The 19,015-nt window shown below is 48.8% G+C and overlaps 1 protein-coding gene across 9 annotated transcripts in view; it reads right to left on the bottom strand.

Moving 5' to 3' along the window:
* The window catches only part of Apbb2 (amyloid beta precursor protein binding family B member 2), a 359,655-nt gene that overhangs the window by 58,152 nt on the left and 282,488 nt on the right, over positions 1-19,015 (bottom strand). For all 9 annotated transcript variants that reach the window (XM_015993473.3, XM_015993472.3, XM_015993469.3 and 6 more), the window contains 2 exons: positions 8,922-9,068; positions 6,611-6,738 (listed from right to left, as the gene is read on the bottom strand). In XM_015993473.3, coding sequence (XP_015848959.1) covers positions 6,611-6,738; positions 8,922-9,068 — 275 coding nt within the window. The remainder of the gene's footprint in view (positions 1-6,610; positions 6,739-8,921; positions 9,069-19,015) is intronic.

Here is a 19,015-nt window from a genome sequence, read left to right on the forward strand (position 1 = left end):
GCATGGCAGCAGACACCCCAGATTAAACTTTCATCAGCAGAGCCTGGGGTTCTATCAATCTTTCATTACTGTCTGGCTCATAGAATCCTCAACTGGATGGCATTAGGAAACTGTCTCCCATATAGAGACCCAGAAAATTACATCTAGGTGAAGCAATGATAGTCAAGCAATAATATCTATCTATCTATCTATCTATCTATCTATCTATCTATCTATCTATCTATCTACACACACACACACACACACACACAAAACTTTCAGATTAGTTAAAAAAAAAAAAGGCTAAAGGTGGGGTAGGGTCAGGGTAGACCAGATGGCCCAGTGGTTAAGAGCACACACTGCTCTTGCAGAGGATCTGAGTTAGCTTCCCAGTACCCATATCAAGTGGCTGACAACTTCCTCTGCCTTCCGAATGCTGGGATTAAAGGCGTGCACTGCCCAGCACCCTTCCCCTTTCAAAGGCAATTAATTATCTCATGTATTTTGTCATAGTGATTTAAAGCTGACTGATACCCCGCCCCCAATATGCACGCTGAGTGACACAGTGTGGTGCAGCTAAACAACAGACCAGCCACAACCATGCACTTAACACAACTCTCCCAAGTGCTCTGTGCTGGAGTTTGCATATGAAATGTCTCCCAAAGGCTCCTATGCCAAGGGCTTGGACTCCACCCTGGGCACGAGTGGGAGGTGGTGGAACCTTTAAGGGTGGGGCCTAGTGGAAAGATGAAGGGTCACTGGGGGCACACTCTTAAAGGCATATTAAGACCCTGGTTCCTCGTCACCCTCCTTGCTTCCAGGCCACACGTTCCTACCATGAATGTGGAACTAAGGCTTACGTACAAGCAACAGGGCCAAATAACCTCAGGCTAAAGTGAACCTTTCCGCTCTTTAAAGGGGACGATCTCGGGTATTTTGTCACAGTGATGGAAGCCTGACTGGCGCCTCCCCGACAATATCACAGACTGTACAAGCAGCTGTCTGTCGCCTTCAGTCTGTACTAGTTCATGTTTCACTGTCAACAAGGCCCCCCACAGGACCACCGAGAAGCAGAAACAATAGCAGTTATCTGAAAAGAGAGAAAGAAGAATTGCTGCTGGTAACTCGAAGGCCTTGAAGAGAACGTGAAGGGATGTTCATGAGAGCAGTCACTCCAAGACAGGGCTCTGACCCATGACACATAAAGATCTTATTAGTCATTGAAATTAGAAAAGAGCTACATAAAGCATTTTCTAAGAAGAGGTCTGCCCTACAAACCACACTTCAAACAGTTCCACAGGGTACGCGTTCAATCTGAGTAAGAAGGGAGGAGGACCAGTTACTAAAAAGCACGTGTACACAATGCTGTTGATGGCTGCTATTAATTATGGAAAAATTTTATCTTCATTAGAGGGGGCCCAATGGGGTCTCCACTTACAGTCATTATTTACTGAATGCAATCAAATTTTTCTTAATAAACAAACCCTAGCAATTTAGCCCTGCCACTAATTTAAACAAATGAGTTTACTACCTTGAGTGGCCTTTTCCAAAGTGTGTTTCATGTGAATGTATTTCCATGAAGGAAACGGATACATATCCATACATACCCCCTCTGCCCGCCTCCCCCTGCCTCTCCTGCCACACACAAAGGCTTGGCCCTCAAAGTAAGGCCTAGAGGAAGGTGTTCCGGTCATAGAAGAACACGGCCCTGATGGGGACACTGGGACCCTGGCCCCCATTTCTTTCTCCCCCTGGGTTCCCAGCCTCCCTCCACGTTTCCCTCAAGGTTTACAGCCACCTTTCCACAGTCATAAAAGCAATGGTGTTAACAGATCATGAACCATAGTACCCTTTCCTTAAAAAAAAAAAAAAATTGATTACCTGAGGCACTTTATCACAGCTACACAGAACTGACTAGTATTCCAGTGTAGACTGCGGTACAAAGCCTCAGAGTGTGAAAGGACCTGCCACTCTGTTTAGCAGTTTCCCAGGGGTCTCTAGACCCGAAGTCTAGACCTAGAGTTAATGCCTCGACCCTTTTGAAGGGACTCTAGCCAGCCTGAGGACGGCAAGCGTGGCTCTGGCAGGCCTGGCCCTTCTCCTCATTCCCTCTGCCTTGCTAAAAACCATTAGATCACATTCCTAAAGCTGCCCCCCAAGGTCTAGTCCCTTACTTGGCCACATCCTCCTCCTCAGGCTGACTACCAAAGTCCAGCTATCAAAGTACTGAAGTCCAGCAATCAAAAGCCCCCTTCGGCTCACCTAATTAACACACCCAATTAAAATTAAACCCCTCATCCCAACACAGGGGGTTCCCTTGTATCTTTATAAACCGCCAATTGCCTAAGGGCCACGTCTGTCTCCCCGTCTCCCTTGTCCTCTATCTCTTGTCTTTGTCTCTTCTTCCCTGCCCTTTGTCCCTTGGGGGAGGGGGAATAAATCTCCTTGGTGCTGAGAACTTGGTCTTGGGGGTCCTGAGCTGACCTTGTTCCCTTTCACCTTTAACACAGTTCCTCATGTAGTGGTGACTCGCCAGTTATAAAATTATTTCTTGGCCACTTCATAACTGTCCTTTTGCTACTGTTATCAACTGTAATATAAGTATTTGTGGAGACAGGTTTGCCAAAGGGGTCGCCACCCACAGGATGAAATGCTCTAGACCCTTTTACTATGGATATCTTACATGGTACACCAATGTGAAAGTTTCTCACTAGTGAGAAACCCTGACAGACCCATCTACCCCTTCTCCTCATGGGAAACGAGAGGGCTTAGCTACTGCCTTTGGACAATGGATACAGGATCTCGGTGTCCCTTCCTAGAAGATGGGCTCATATCTGTGACTGGAAACAAAAAGAGAAAAACAAAAATGGGGGTCGTCTCTGCTAAAGTCCCCTTAGGTTGAGAAATCGGGTTCGCTTACGGTTGACCCTTTCACTAAAGAATGAGGAGAAAATTGCCCCCCGTGGTGAAAAACTCTGGGTTTAAAGTCTACTCGGGCCTTTGAAACAAGAAGTGACATTCCTCGTACCCAAGAGTGGAATGGTGGCCTGGCAGGCCCAGAGAGACCAAAGGAGAGGTGGTTCTCCGCTCATGCACCTCAGTGACTGAGGACAAAACACCAGCTCGAAAGCCCAGGGCCAGCCACGCACTGAGGACACCCTCTTTAACGCAGTGGTGGGGACACAGCCCATCGGTCTAGGTGCTCCTTGGGGGAACATACTGCCTCTAAAACTCCTCACCAGTCTCCGTCTCTCGATATTTATCTCCCTGTGACTGAAGGAGCCAAAGTGTGGTGTGCCAGGCAGTCAAGCAAATGGGTTCCTGAAGGCAGGCCTCTCAGCCAGTACGAAGCTGAGGCCAGCTCTGAAACCCCATGTGCAAACCCCACAGAGCCCACCTCAGAGGCAACCCCAACTCCCCATCCCGTTCATAAGAGGCCTTTCCAACTCAGCCCTGGGGAGGCAGCAGGTGGGGTATGATCACCCTCCCCCTAAAGATTGCCACTTCACCCAAGGTAAAACTCCTACCGGAGGAGTTGATTCCAGGAGATACAGTCGCTTGAAGGCCTTACGAAAATGTTCAACCCAGAACACTTTCAGAAAGCTCTGAAGCTACACAGCTCAGTGGGGTGCAATACGTTATTGGGGAAGGTTTGGCCCTTTCAGTCCGGCACACATGCTTTTCTTACTCATTTTAACCACCTCGAGAAACCCCCCAAGAGAGGCCGTTTTCTCAGCAAGGCACGTTACAAAAGAGAATGCGAAATGGCCTTGTTTTCTCCGGCAAAATGAAACGCTGTTATGTTTTATTCATGCAAAGTGAAAACTCTTTCCCTTTGCAGGGTTACAAATCGAATTTGCTCTTGTAAATTGCTGTTAAGGAAATAAAAAGAGAGAATCAAAAGCAAAGGAAAGTTAAACACACACACACACACACACACACACACACACACACACACAGAGCCGGAATACAAAGGCTCCTTCTTCCAGGGCATGAAAGCTCCAGGGACCAATGGGAAGAAACAGAACCTTTAAGTGGCAAACTTACTTCTTTACTAACAGCTCCCAAAGGGCTCAAAGACACCCCCTACCCCTAACCACAGAGACACCCTGGGGTCCCAAAGGTCTCAAAGACACCCCCTACCCCTAACCACAGAGACACCCTGAGGTCCCAGAGGGCTCAAAGACACCCCCTACCCCTAACCACAGAGACACCCTGAGGTCCTGACAGCCCAGGGGACTGGCCGTGCTCTTTGGTGGAGATGGGGGTGGAAGGAGATCTTCCCGCTCTGCAGGTAAACTGAAGTTATCAGGGTTGGCAAGGGCTTCCTATCGTCTCTCTCCTGTGATCGACTGTCCTCCAAGCCACCAGAAGTCTGACCCCTCCCCACTGCAGAGACTTGAAAAGGAAGCCATGTAATTAGATGGATCTGTTAAGTACATGTTGCTTAAAAAAAAAAAAAAAATCAAGAGTAAACATTCATTAAGCACTTGCATGTTTTCATGATCGTGCCCATTATTCTACACACGCGTTGGTGCACGCACACACATGCAGTTGTTCCCTGGCAGGGTCTCTATTTCTCAGAGGAGAGAAAACGAGGCACAGAGAGCCTCAGCATTTTACCATCTAGAATCCAAATCACATTCTCTCATACACATGTAGCAACTGGATTTATTTTAAAGACATAGTGTCGACCGAAAACTTGCATGGGTAAAATGTAAACCAAAATATGCGTAACGGGGTTGAGGACCTGCCTCGGTGGTGGAGCATGGGCTTGGTACGCTTGGGCCCTTCAGTCAAGGGACCCTGTGAACAAAACCCAAACAAATAACCGACCTGAATACACATTCCTAGTCCCGGGAATACATAATGGTACCGGCTTTGGCTCCTGTCGCACAGATGGACGTGAAGGACAGAATCAGGAATGCAAGAGCCCTCTACAGAGGCTACGTTTTCAAAGATGAGTAATGGCCACCTCAGAGTTTCTTTCTAACAGTAATTCTCTGACGTGAAGGCAAGCACTCCAGTACTCCAGCACTCCAAATGAACCTCAGGCTCTATGAATCATCTTTCCACACCCCCCCACACACCCTAAAGCACCTGCCCCAGCTGCTGGGGCTCCTCACTCTGGTATCGATAGCTCAGAGATGTGCTACGCTCCCAGGAAGGTTTACCCCAGTCAGCAGCCAGAGAATTCTCCTTTCTCAAATCTGGCTCCAGCATAAATGCTTGGTCTTTGACGGTCAAATATCTGGTCAGAAGCCTTCGTTTCTGGTTTAGGATGTGGAACTGGTCAAGGACATTCGAACACACTGGTGCTTCATGCACAGCATGGCTGTATTAAGACAAGGCAGACCCTCCCCTTATAAAAGACCGTGTGACCCAACTTCAAACTACAAACAACGGACACGCCAGAATGTCGAGGAAAACCTTCCCTGTGACACCTGTGATTTCTATCTTTTGTAACGTTTTTGTCCATTTTCAACCATGATACTTGAAATGTCTAACAGATTGACCCAAGAAGCTAGAAGACGCCCCCTACACCCTGGGAATTGCCAAACACTGATTATAACTTCAGTGTCAACTGAATTGTACTTCTGTCCAATTATTTTGCAGTTGGGTTCAAGTACGACATTAGTGGTAACAGCAGCTAAAATTATTAGCACGACATGGGCTTGAAAATCCGAACATCAGTTTCCTGTCACCTTGGAGAACAGAAGACTCACAGTGCTTGTGGTAACTCATTTTCAGTAGACTATCATAAAAACACGCACGAAATGCAATTGTTATAACTAAACATTTCAAGTGTTAAACTTTAGGCAAACTCAAGCCACTGATACTCCTGACTTAAAGACTGAAGGTTCAGGCTTGAGTGTGACCTCATCCTTTCAAACAAGCCCCTTATGAAGAAACATCACCGGCGTGAACCGGAAGTGGCTGGGATGCAACCAAGTTCAACAACATTGATTAGAAAAAGAATGTGCAGAAGGTGAGAAATAAAGGGGTGCGGGTTGTCTGATGCGTAGGGAACTTCGTAAAACCAGAGAGGAGAAGTATGTATGCAAGCCCCCGAGCCACACCAATGGCCAGGCCCCTCCCCCCAGGACCTCTAACGTTAAGGTTCCACCCACAGAATACTCTTATCGGCCCTAACTGCTGGACCCCATCCTATAGAGTAAAAAGTTCAATCAATGGGTGTGAAATCCCACCAATCCCCACCCTGAAAAGTTCCACCCGCTTCCCAAGAAGCTCTCTATAAGCCCTGTATCCTGTTCAGTTTGCTGCTGTTTCTCACCTGAGCAGAGGCAGCCACCCTCTTGGTTTTTTTTTCCCTCCCAATAAATCTCCTGTGTGAGGATTGCTGTGTGGTGTGACTTTGAGGTATTCCTCGGCTCCCGGCTGCCAGGACACCTTTCCATCCCAGCTGTAATGCTTACAATGTAGACCCAAAGGCATAAGTCAGAGCTGACCAAGGTTTGAGGGATGGAAGCCAGGGAGGGAAAGCCTGGATATCTTGGGAGGCAGCGGAGCAGAGCAGAGACTCACTCTGGTCTATTACATCTCTAATGAGTTTCTGTTAGGATTCATATTGAGGGAGGGAGGGTTGGGTCGTACCAACCCAGGCACTCACCGGCCATTGTCTCGGCCCACACCCCACACGCGGATGCTCACGATGGGCTGGGAGTGTAACACGGAGCGGTCCATGGGGTCCACCAGGCTGAGCATGTCATTTTCCAAAATCAGATACATGTCTTTGCCCTGGGAGTCAACAAGAAAACATGGAGACCTTACATCTGATGTGTCCCGGCCTGCTTTCTAGCCAGCTCTTATCTTAATCTATTTACACTTGTGGATCTAGACAAATGACTAACAGGAATGCCCCAGAGCATCCTCTCTTATGAACTCTACCTGCCACCCCCCTCGCTATTCATTCTTCATGCCAAGGACACGCTCCTTCCTTGACCCACAGCCATGTCCATCTCCTCCACTTTCCCATCCTATGTCCACAGGATGTGGCCAGCAAAGGGCGAGCATCACTTCCCTGTGCTTGTTTATTGAATGTCAAGTATTACTCTGAATGTCTGAGGTGCACAGAACTCTGAACTGCCCCATGAGAGCTTGGCTTATGATCTCTAACTAGCAGTCGCGGACTCCGAGGCTGAGCGCTAAATACCTGCCCAACATCTGATGCGGAGAGCCTGTAATGGATGTCACCGTCATACTAAGACGGAGACCTCTGGCTTTTCAACTCTTGTGCTGCAGTTCGGATTTATAGAGTTTATTCATGTCCTTTCTCCTGATACAGGTTGGCTCTTTAAGGGCAGGAATGCAAGCTTATGTAGCTTTCTTCTTTCCTCATACAATCCTCAGGCACACACTTTCAAGGAACGATGAACCATCTACTATACAGCTGAAAGATCGTCTCTCAAGAAGGCAGCCCAGATGCCGTCACACTGAAACCCGGGAAGCCTGCCTGAGCTGAACCACGAGGCCTCCTGGTGTTGCTCCAATCCCAAAGGGATGGATGGGTTGCTCTTGGTACAATTTTTGAGAATGATGTCAAAGGTTCTTAGCATGACTGAACTGTGAGGCTTGGGGTAAGCAGGGGCAGGTAGGTAGTGCCTCTGCCAGATAGTGATTAAGAGTGGCCAGTGTCTGCAGCTGGCACTCAGGCTGATTGAGCGCTTTCCCTGGAGAGCAGACAAACCACTTGCAGATGAAATCACGAACAAAAATGTAGCTTGCACAGACTCGTGCAAAGCCTTCCCCGAGAGCGTGAACGATGGATGGCCTGCTGCCTCAAACCTATGGTATCTGCAAATGTCTGCCGTTCTCGTTAGCGTGAATCACAGCAAATTTTCTTAAGCATGGGGAAAACTAACACTTTGACTGGAGAAGAACAAAGACTGCTTAATTTCAAGAATGTGTTGTGAGATCACACACTTCACTGCCAGAGTCGGTCCTTGGTGACTGGATGTGAGAGAGCCAAGTCTCAAAGGGGTTTTCTTGCAAGGGAGAGAACTCTTCCTCTCCCTACTCCATGCAGGGATCAGAGAGTCTGGCTGGCAATGTGGTCCAGTCCCATAGCAAGGCTCCCCCTTGGGGCAGACTCTGCCGTGGGGAGGCTCGGGGACCCGCTTTGCGTCATGATGCACTGCTGGGAGAAACCGACGGTGGAGCTGCTAACAGTCCAGTCCGAAAGGAAAGTTTCCTACCCCTGTTCTGCTGGTGACCCAGGCAAGCACAATCTAAGATGCCCGCGATATGCTCTGCAGGCCACAGGGCACGGATACGGCTTTCTCTATTTGGTGTAATCTTAATGCGAATCTGGGGCGTTTTCTATTCAGGTATCATCTCTTTCATCTTCTTGGTTGTGAGCCTAAGCCTTTAACAGCTGAGCCATCTCTCCAGCCCTCAGCCATGATCTCAACTAACAGTTCCAAGTGGACTCACTGTATGAAAAGTGAGACAAACGATAGGCATCCACTCTACAACTCATGTACAATGGACTGTCGGCTTACAAATGAAGAAGTGTGCAAAGGGCAATTAGTCACCATCAGTGTTCACGAGTGCAGATGTGGGAATCACGGTCACTGTGAGAGTCATGGGTTGTTCCCCCAGAACACAGTTAATAGATGACATTCCATTGTGCACAGGCACATGGGATGGCTTCTGAGCTGTGAAAGTTCACTGATGGACCTTTGAGCATCTGAGGGTCAGGGAACTGAGCCCCTGAGAAACGTTCTCTCCTGTAGGGGCATGGTCCTGAGTGGCATGTGGTGGGGTTAACCATCCTCTGGTGCATCATGCCGACAGTATTTGTCCCTTGCCATTGGCAAACACATCAAGCCCCTCACTGAAAGGCTTCACAGAGCCCCGTGCTTAAAGCAGCATGGCAGAACACAGGAAAGTAGCCACTGACCGTTTCCAGGGTGACTCACCTCTCCCCAAATGCCGACTGTGTCTCGGATGTCATTTTTGCAGTAGGAAAGCTGCCGGATGCAGTTGTTGACGGCAACGCTGCTCTTCCCGGGGGCAAGGTCCTCCTCTGCCATCTCTACCCAGCCCAGGGAGCGCACAGCAAAACACTGGAGGACGAAGTCAGAGGACACAAAGTGACTCATCGGCAGGGGACAATCTGCATCATGTTACTTGGAACCACAGAGCAGTTACAGGGTCTGCTCCGCGCGCACCTTTGTCTGCCTCACTGTGGCTGATCATCCAAGTCAGTTAGCAAAACCCTCTACTGCTGGGAGACGAAACTGCGACGATTTGTAGCTTTGCTATTTTGAAAAGCATGGGGGTGACCTTCTTGAACTAGTGTAGTGTTCTCAGATACTCTCCTTAGAAGAAGTACACTCGGGCATAATTACAGAGCTAACCAACGACACAAAGGCTTTCGAGTTCCCAGGACCTGTGATAAGGCAGACTGGTTTTCAATGGTAAGAAATGTAACTGGTGAGACCTGGTATTATTAAGTACCTAAGCAAAGGAAATAGAAGAACGCAAACTATGTGCAGCAGATGGCCGACAGAAAATGAACTCAATAGTATTTTTGGAGGGTTTTTTTTTCCCTATAATGTTTTGTCTGGACTTTTTTTTCCCCCTTACAGATATTTTACTTATACATTATGATTTTTGATTTTTGTGTCTTCATGGGATTTCTGGGTGTGTGTCTCTGTATCTCTATATGTTTCTTATGTTTTTTCTTTAGCTCTTTTAAAAAAATTTTCTGTTCATTTGTTCATTTTCTTATATTCAGGTTTGTTTTTTAGTTTAGCCTATCTTTGTCTTTTCTTTTCTTTCTTTCTTTCTCTTTCTTTCTTTCTTTCTTCCTTCCTTCCTTCCTTCCTTCCTTCCTTCCTTCCTTCCTTCCTTCCTTCCTTTCTTTCTTTCTTTCTTTCTTTCTTTCTTTCTTTCTTTCTTTCTTTAAAAAGATGCCTGTTTGTTTTCTAATGAGAGTAAGAAAGGGTGGGGGTTTGGGTGGATGAAGGGATCTGGGAAGATGTATAGGAGGGGAAACCATAATCAGAATATACCGTATGAAGAAAATCTCTCTTATATATACAAACACGTACTAGCCAAAACAACAAAAAAACCCTCCAAAAAGGCCCAAAACAATTACGTGCTTATTTTAACGAGCACAAGGCGTGAAACACAGCATACAGCATGGTGATGCTCTTGACCACGAGAGTTGCCATCCTGAGATGACCTGAATTTTCTCTCATCCCTCCCTGCATCCCAAGGTCCCCTCGAAGTTGTGCACCAGTTTAAGAGACCAGTCTCCATGGCAAGACAAAGAGATTGACTCTCAAAGAGAAGCTGCCAAGTTTATAAATGTACACTTCAAGACGAAATGAAAAAATGTGACCATCTATCCCAATGAGACGAACATCGAGTCTGGTCTAACCGTCTCCACTCCAACACCACGATCGGCGTGGGCATCCCCTACCCCTCCTCAAGGGTGAGAACTCAACAAAATGCTAAACACAGATGCTAAACACAGTCTGCATACCACTCACAGATGCTCTCTGCCTAGGGAGGAGGGCAGGGTTTGCCGCTGTGAGGTCAGGATATGCACGAGCAGCGTCTATTACACATAAATCCCGAGGAGAAGGTAATCCTAGAGACTGAAAGCTACTCGGCTGCCTGTCTTCCGGGGCACATCTGTGGCAGAGCCCCTCACAGTTGTTCTGTGAAGATACTGCTCTGCTGGCTGGCCCGCCCTTCCTGCACCTCTTCTTTCCCAGCCCCCAACACAGACTCTATTTCTCTGGGTGGCCAGGCAGAAATAAATGCCCAGGCACATATCACTGAGCACCCTGTGTTATTAAAACCCACTTCCTGGATCTGAGTTCATGGGCACCCTGACCCCCCTACTTCTCCAGGGAGCCAAGGAAGCTCAAACACGTCTCTCCCACTGGTTCCAAACACAAGCACTCATTAGTAAAGTCAGTGTCACGACCCACCCTATGGCCTTGTCCTTTAGACCCTGCCAATTCCCCGCTGCCCCTAAAAGAACTAACTTTTTGGTTGGATGACACTTGCATTGCACCCACTTTATTTATGCATTCTTACTTATTATTATTTTGTGTGTGTGTGCACATACACACGCACACTTAAGTACGAGGCCTGGGATTCTTTGGCTTGTGGCTACTACTCTGTGTGTGCAGGCGCAGATGTGTAAATGTTGGGTGTCTTCCTCACGCTTTCTCCACTTTGTTTTCTGAAACAGGATCTCTCATGGCATCTAGAACTCACCAAATCAGGCCGGCCGGCCAACAATCAGGCCCCCAGCTCCCGTCCACCCCAAAGACCATTCCCTTTTGAGTGTATCACAGGGTCCCTGTCCAGGCCTCAGGATTTCCACACAAAGGCTGAGTTCACTAGGGTTTGGACTAAGATAAATATGTATTTACTGTCCAGCCCACCACTTTTGAGGGTATAAGGGGATGGGTCCTTATTAACAACAAGGCAAAAGAATACTGGCTACCTTTTGTCCCTTGAGTGCAAGAACACATGAATTTCAATCTAAACAAACTCAGTAAAACACAACGGTATTTTTCCTGGATTAAAAAAAAAAATCACCCAATAGCACACTCAGATTATCATTTTGTTATATTGATAAGGAAATAAAAGCCCAAATTATCATCATCATCATCTTCATGAATTTATTTAAAATCACTTCCTTGCACGGTCATGAAGTTGTTTAGTTTCTGGTCTGAAAAGCTTCACCATTATTCCATGTAGCCAAAGAAAAATGGGATAGAGGAAGACTGTGCTCCACCATGGAGGGCTTCCAGCTGGGTCCTTTCCAAAGAAGAGTGAAGAGTGCCAGCACTCCGTGGTGCTGCCCCCATGTGGTCAGGAAGCTTTAAAACAGTCACTACGTTACCTTCAATTCGGGAGGTAAACCAAATTGGCTCTTGGGAACAAAACTTCACTGGGGGTAGGGGAAGAGTCGAAAATATTTATTCAAATCACCTGCTTTTTAAAACTTTTAAAAAATAGAATTAAATATGAAAAAAAAATCAATACAAACTTTTTTTGTTTTGTTTTTCAAGACAGGATTTCTCTGTTAGCCCTGGCTATCCTGGAACTCGCTCTGTAGACTAGGCTAGCTTTGAACTCACAGAGATCCGCCTGCCTCTGCCCACCAAGCGCTGGAACTAAAGGTGTGCGCCACCACTGCCCGGCATACACTTTGATGGCGGCTCATTCCTCAGTGGCTCTCGGCGAAGCAGGCAATTGAGCAACAGTACAAGGTCCGGATGCTGTAATCAGATGGACCTGGATTCAAGTCGTGACTCCTCAGTATGCAGGGAGTGACTGTGGTAAGCCACCTGAGGCTGCAGTGTCTTCATACATGAGATGGGAACAATAACATTACCCACTTGACAGTACTGAGGCAACTGAATGAGATAATGGTCTGTACACAGCAAGAAATCACTGAATGTTTAACGACAATCATTATTGTCAATAAATATTCTTTTTTTTGTTGCTGTTTTTTGAGATAGGGTTTCACTGTGTAGCCCTGGCTGTCCTGGAACTCTCTCTGTAGCCCAGGCTGGCCTCGAACTCACAGAGATCCGCCTGGCTCTGCTTTCCTAGAGCCTCCTGAGTGCTGGGATTAAAGGTGTGCGCCACCACCGCCCGGCGGATACTCTTTTCTGCTGGTGGGTTTTAAACATGTCCCTAGCTGAACAGATTTCAGGCAATGTTAGCGTGTGGACGAGGTTTCTGTAGACCACGGTGCTCTGAGAACTGCTGCGGAGGGGCAGCCCTGCTCTCTCCCCAGAGCTGCGCTGCTCTATGGGCTCCGAGTGTAAATGCCTGGTTCGAACCCCAGGTCTGCCATTTGCTACTCCTGCTCATTGCACATACAGACATGCATGTATGAAGGCCAGAAGTCAGCCGTGGGCCCTCCTCAGGAACCATCCGTTCTGTTTTGTGAGACCGCATCTCTCTACTGGGCTGCTAGGCCAGTGAGCTGCTGGGATCCACCTGTCTCTGCTTCCCTAGTGCTGGGAATGCATGCATGTACTGCACCATGCCCCGCATGCCACCATGCCCTGCATGCCACCATGCCCTGAACTGCACCATGTACTTCACTATGTCCTGCACTGCACCATGTCCTGTACTGCACCATGCCCTGCACTATGCCCTGTACTGCACCATGCCCCTCACTGCACCATGCCCTGTACTGCACCATGCCCCTCACTGCACCATGCCCTGTACTGCACCGTGCCCTTACTGCACCATGTCCTATACTGCACCATGCCCTGTACTGCACCATGTCCTGCACTATGCCCTGTACTGCACCATGCCCTGTACTGCACCATGTCCTGCACTATGTCCTGTACTGCACCATACCCCGCACTGCACCATGCCCTGTACTGCACCATGTCCTGCACTGCACCATGCCCTACACTGCACCATGTCCTACACTATGCCTCACACTGCACTATGCCCTGCACTATGTCCTGCCCTGCACCACGCCCTGCACTGCACCGTCCCATGCCCCACACTGCACTGTCCCATGCCCCACACTGCCCCATGCCCCGCACTGCCCCATGTCCCGCACTGCACTATGCCCTGCACCATGCCCTGCACTGCACTATGCCCTGCACTGCATTATGCCCCCGCATTGCACCATGCTCTGCACCATGCCCTGCCCTGCACCACGCCCCGCACTGCACCACGCCCCATACTGCACCACGCCCCACACTGCACCCCGCCCCGCACTGCACCACGCCCCGCACTGCACCACGCCCCACACTGCACCACACCCCTCCCCGCCCCACGCCCTGCCCCGCCCCACGCCCCGCCCCACACCATGCCCTGCACTTGGATCTGAGCTCCTCGGGCAAGCACGTTACTGACCGCGCTGTCTCTCAGCCCCTGTGTTGGTTACTCCGAGTGCCATCTTCACAGAGACGTGCACCGGGGGAGAACCTCGATGGAAGGTCTGGGGTGGCGAAGAACAGTTCTAAGCCCTGCTTTATCACGCCACAGTCCCGGCTTCCGGTTTCTCTATTCCAGCCGGCAGGTGCTCAGCCCCTGCAACTCTAAGTCTGCTGGAAAGTGGTACCACGTAAGCTCACAGAGCTGCCAGGAGAGTCCAAACAAAGCGGGTGCCATATTGTCTGGCATATTGTAGGGACTCCTGATGCTCACTTTCCCTCTTCTCCATGGCTCCAAAAGACAAACTCCCTCCCTCCTCCCTCCCAGCCTCCCCCCTTCTCTCAATCATTTTTCTTCCCCAAGATAGATTGTTTCTCTTTTCCTCAGCTAAGTCCCAGGTCTCTGTCTTTTTCCTTCCTCTGACCTTTAATGCAGACCAGCAAGATTCTCGAGAATGCTGAGAACACTGCAGATCACCCCTGGACCACGAGAGGTGGTGCAAGAGAGAGTGAGGGTAGGACCAGGGAGTTAGACCTGGAGGAGAGAACCATGGGCGCCCTTGTACCTAGCCAAGTAACAAGTCAGCCAGCTCGTGTGTGCAGAAAGAAGGCAGTGACGGACGCCCACAGAGTACCACGCCGGCCACAGCATGGTGAGCACTCTGTAACTGCGAAGGGAGGTGACAGTGGTGTCAGAGTAGATACTTACCAACTACAGAGACCCATGCAGACAAGCTACCGAGTTAAACACCACCACTGCCAGCCCAAGACACTCATTTGTAGGAATGATCACTTCAGCTTAATTACTGAGGACCACAGTAACAACTGTATCTAAGAAAATGGCATCCAATTAGCTCCTGGAGACCCACACAGGTGAGAGAGGCCCGGTCCCTACTCTTGAGGCTTCTAATAAGTAAACACACCGTGGGAATCTATTGTGTGGCACCTTGAAATGAGGGCACAAAAAGGCATACGCTCTATGGGTTGGGAGCCCATAGAGCAGATTCCCAAGCTGTGGGTTGCGCCCCCTTTGGGGGTCAAATGACCCTTTCACAGGCATCACCTAAGGCCAATGGAAAACACAGATATTTACATTACAACTCATAACAATAGCAGAATTACAGTTATAAAGTAGCGATGAAAATAATTTTATGGTTGGGAGTCACCACAACATGAGAAACTGTATTAAAGTGTCGCAGCATCGGGAAAGTTGAGAATTACTGCTATAGAAGGTTCTGGACTCAGAATGAGTTACAGACAGCTTCCTGAAGGGTGTGGTGCTGTGTTGAGTGTGTAAGACAATAGGTTCACTCACTTATAAGCATTTTTTGATGCTTACTGCATGCCAAGGAAGAGGGATGTCTCAATGAATACTCATACTAAATACGGATTTAGTTATGATCTGCAAGTGGGCGCTGGGGAGATGGCTCAGCAGTTAAGAACATTTGTGGCTCTTGCAGAGGGCCCAGGTTGGAGGCCTAGCAACTGCATGGTGGTTCACAACCATCAGTAACTCTGGTTCCAAGGAATCCAACACCCTTTCCTTTCCTTTGTGGGCACCAGGCACATATGCAGTGTACAGACACATATGCAAGCAAAACATTCATGGGCATAAAAAACTCTACAAGTGCACACATCCTTTTGGGCTGCCAAAACCAAGGGGTTTGCAGCTTCATCACTGTGGACAAACGCATGGGGGGTAGAGCAATGAGTGCTGTGACTCACGGCCCAGGGAGAATGGCTGAAGGAGGAAGCCAGTGTCGGCTCCAGGTCAAATGTGTCAGCGCTAGGGAACACTCCCCAGAGACAGCTGTGCCAGTTCTCAGTTGTGTTTCCAACTAGAGACGGTCCATCACTAAGGACACATCGTGGATGGGATGAAGGGAGACAATAGGGCCTTAAGAGGAGCTGGCTTGCTCCACCCTCTGCAGAAAGCCCCATCACCCGGCTTTAGGGGCTTTAAAGAGGGCTGACAGACCTGCAAATTCCATGGGTGGACTGTGGGTCATTCCAAGTCTGCTGACATCCAAATTGTGTGTATATTTTGAAAGAAAGGCCCAATTTTTTTTAAAAATCTTTTTTCAAAGGCTATGAGAATATCAAGTACTAAAATAGGGTTCTAAGCAAGCTGGGTAAGAGTACCCACTGATGACCATAACAATTCAAGCGCATGCTCTGAGAGGTGGGGTAGGGTGTCTCCACGCCTCTGGTGATAGCACTGAGGTAGAGGAAGGAGAATCTAGAGTTTACAGCCAGCCCAGGCTACAAGAGACCTTACCTCAAAACACTGAGGAGATACCTGTCCTGATGGCACACACCTTTAATCCCAGAACCCAGAAGACCAACGCAGGTGAGTTTGAGGCCAGCCTGGTCTACATAGTGAGTTCTAGGACAGCTAGAGCTACATAACAAGACCCTGTCTCAAAAAAAGCCCAAACAAACAAATGAAACAAAACAAAACAACAACAAAAAGCCCACTCCCAACAACAACCCCTCCCCCCCCCCCAAACAACAACAAAAACAAAAGCCCACACTGGAGGAATAACACACAAAAAAGTTACCGGCCGGCATCCAGGAAAGTGGTTAAGGGGCGGGGCAGTAAAAGAGGCTAGGAATTTAGGAGTACCTAAAAGAAATGACCCAGGAAGTAGCCAGTGAGGATGAGCTACAGAATCTGTGGGGGCCCCAGCGAGAGCTGCAGGTGAAGGGAATCCAAGAGCCCAGCTCTGAATAGAGGAACAGGGTTCAAAGCAAACCCCCCTGAGACTGTGCTTGGCACCCCAGTGACAGCCCTACCCTGGGAGCAGGCTAGGCTGTCAGGAGGAGGAACATGCAAAAGCTTCCGAGGAGAGAAGACTTCAGCCTAAAGACAAGCCCCAGGGAGCTGGCAGAGCTTCTGTGAGGACCTGTGGGTGTCCACAGGACGGGGGACTGGGATTCAGGTCTGCACTGCTAGACCACAGGGCATGGTTATCCTGGCTGCCGCCGTAGTCACAGAGATCAGTCCTCTGGAGACTCTTCCCATCCGTAAAGGTTAGAGTCAGGAGGAAAAAGGAGCATGTTCTTGCCATGTATGAAGGCCTTTAAAAATACCCACCTAGCTCAAAGAGGGCCAGCATGATGCCCATCGTATTTAATCTCCTGTTCTCTGATGCTTTCACAAGAGTTAAGAAGGGGGCAGGAGGGAAGAAAGACAGAATCATCCTCTGGCTGGTCACAGTGATGCACACCTATAATCCCAGCACTTGAGGCAGGGGGATTGTAAGTTCAAGATCAGCCTGAGCTATTCAGTGATTCCCTGTCTTAAACAACAAAACCAACCAGCGTTTTGACTTTCTTTTTATACATTTATCAAGAGAGACTGCGGTGGCTCTGGTTTCCACTCTGAGCCAGATCTTTCGATTGTCCAGTCAACACAATGCTTTAACACAAAACAACTTTCAAAGCACCCCCTGAAAATGCACAGGCACTTCGAGTTCAAATAGCCCGGTGGGATGTGGCCTCTACCGTAGGGCAGACATTAGCCCACCGTGGTTACTCCAGGCAGGAATGACGAGCACTGTCATCACGCACATGCTCATAAATGAACTCAGGCTTTGTTACGACTTGGAAACAGCGAAAGGCTTTCCAACTCCAGGATGTTGTGGGTTCTGTGGGAACAGGTGTCTGGGGGCTCCCTTGAGTGGGGTTTGACCCAGTTTTCCCTCTCGAAGGAAACAAGCCATTGGCCCAGTGAATTATTCATTTACCCATGGCCGTGACCTCGGCCAGGGAGGCCCTAGAACACATTCTGCCCCAGCCCCCAACAAATATATCAGCTGCTTCTGCTGCCGCCTTAGACTGCCTGCAACATTACGAGCATTCAGGCAGCAAACACGACCCAGGAACCCTCTGGGAGACTGGGCTGACTTGTGCCATTTGTTTAAATTGTCCTCTTCCTGCTTCTCAGAGCAAGACGGCCCTATAGTAAAAGTCTGTGCTGCACACGGATCTGCCAGGCCCATCTATAAAGATGAAGGTTAGCAGGACAGCTGACATTCCTGCCATTCGGTAAGGAGTGATACATGATGGAAGTATCTCCAGTACCCATCCTTGAGCCTGCCTGCTCACCCACGACCGCCTACTGCACCATTGGGAAGGCAGTGCCCAGCCTGGGTCAACTCTGCCAATGCATCATTAGGGGGCCTAGCCCAAGGGGACTGGTGATGAGCTGCTGAGTGGGTGGAGGCACCATACCAGGAGCCAGCCATACAAACGTAAAAGGGCCAGAGTGTCAATGTGTTCATTTACACAGAGAAGTGCAAGTGTCACTCTGACTTAACACAAGCACTGGCTGAGGAGAAAGTGTGCTCTCTACTCCAAATCCACTCAGGTTTCTACTCGGTGGCCCACGGCAAGCTGAGCAACAGAGAGGCATGCAGTTTAACAGCCCGGGCCAGCATTTTAATAGCCAGGATCTTGGAGATTCTCCTCTGGTGCCAGAGATAGGCCTTGGGGTTGTGATTTAGTATAGGTAGACTTAATTGTGTTAGTCATTTCCTGCCCAGCAACCAGCCTGGCATTGCGGTCTTTTTAATTAATGGAAAATTTGAACAGAGGGAGGTTTAACTTAGAAATGGAGCTCAATGTTTCAAAAACATACGTGGAATAGGTAGAGGGGTGTGTGTGTGTGTGTGTGTGTGTGTGTGTGTGTGTGTGTGTGTTTAAGCACAAACTTGTAAGCATATTACAATGTTCCTCATCATACTGGCCAAGGTAGTTTATTAAAGTCTTATTCTGTGCTACCTGATAGACCAAATTAAAGAGTAAGGGTTTAGCAGGGAAATCATGAAAGCCATTTAAAGGAGTGGCCGCTTACAGATCATAGTCCAAGTGCTACATGCTTGATAATGTGCAGCCAAGCATGTTCTTACAATACCACCGCCTCAGGTGCCGTAGCTCTTGTTTTCTGAGTGAGAGGTGAAGTACAGAGGTGTAGCCGAGCTGCCACACCGGAAGCAAGCTGCATTAGCTTCAATCCTCATGGTGCATGAGGGGTCCTGCGATGTCCGGACCTGACAGGAAACCGGCACCATGAAACCCAGGAAGGGACACCATGGAGGGACAGAGGCAGCCCGAGTGCAGCATTAATT

The sequence above is a fragment of the Peromyscus maniculatus genome, chromosome 10, assembly GCF_049852395.1.
Source record: "Peromyscus maniculatus bairdii isolate BWxNUB_F1_BW_parent chromosome 10, HU_Pman_BW_mat_3.1, whole genome shotgun sequence".
Classification (NCBI taxonomy): domain Eukaryota; kingdom Metazoa; phylum Chordata; class Mammalia; order Rodentia; family Cricetidae; genus Peromyscus; species Peromyscus maniculatus.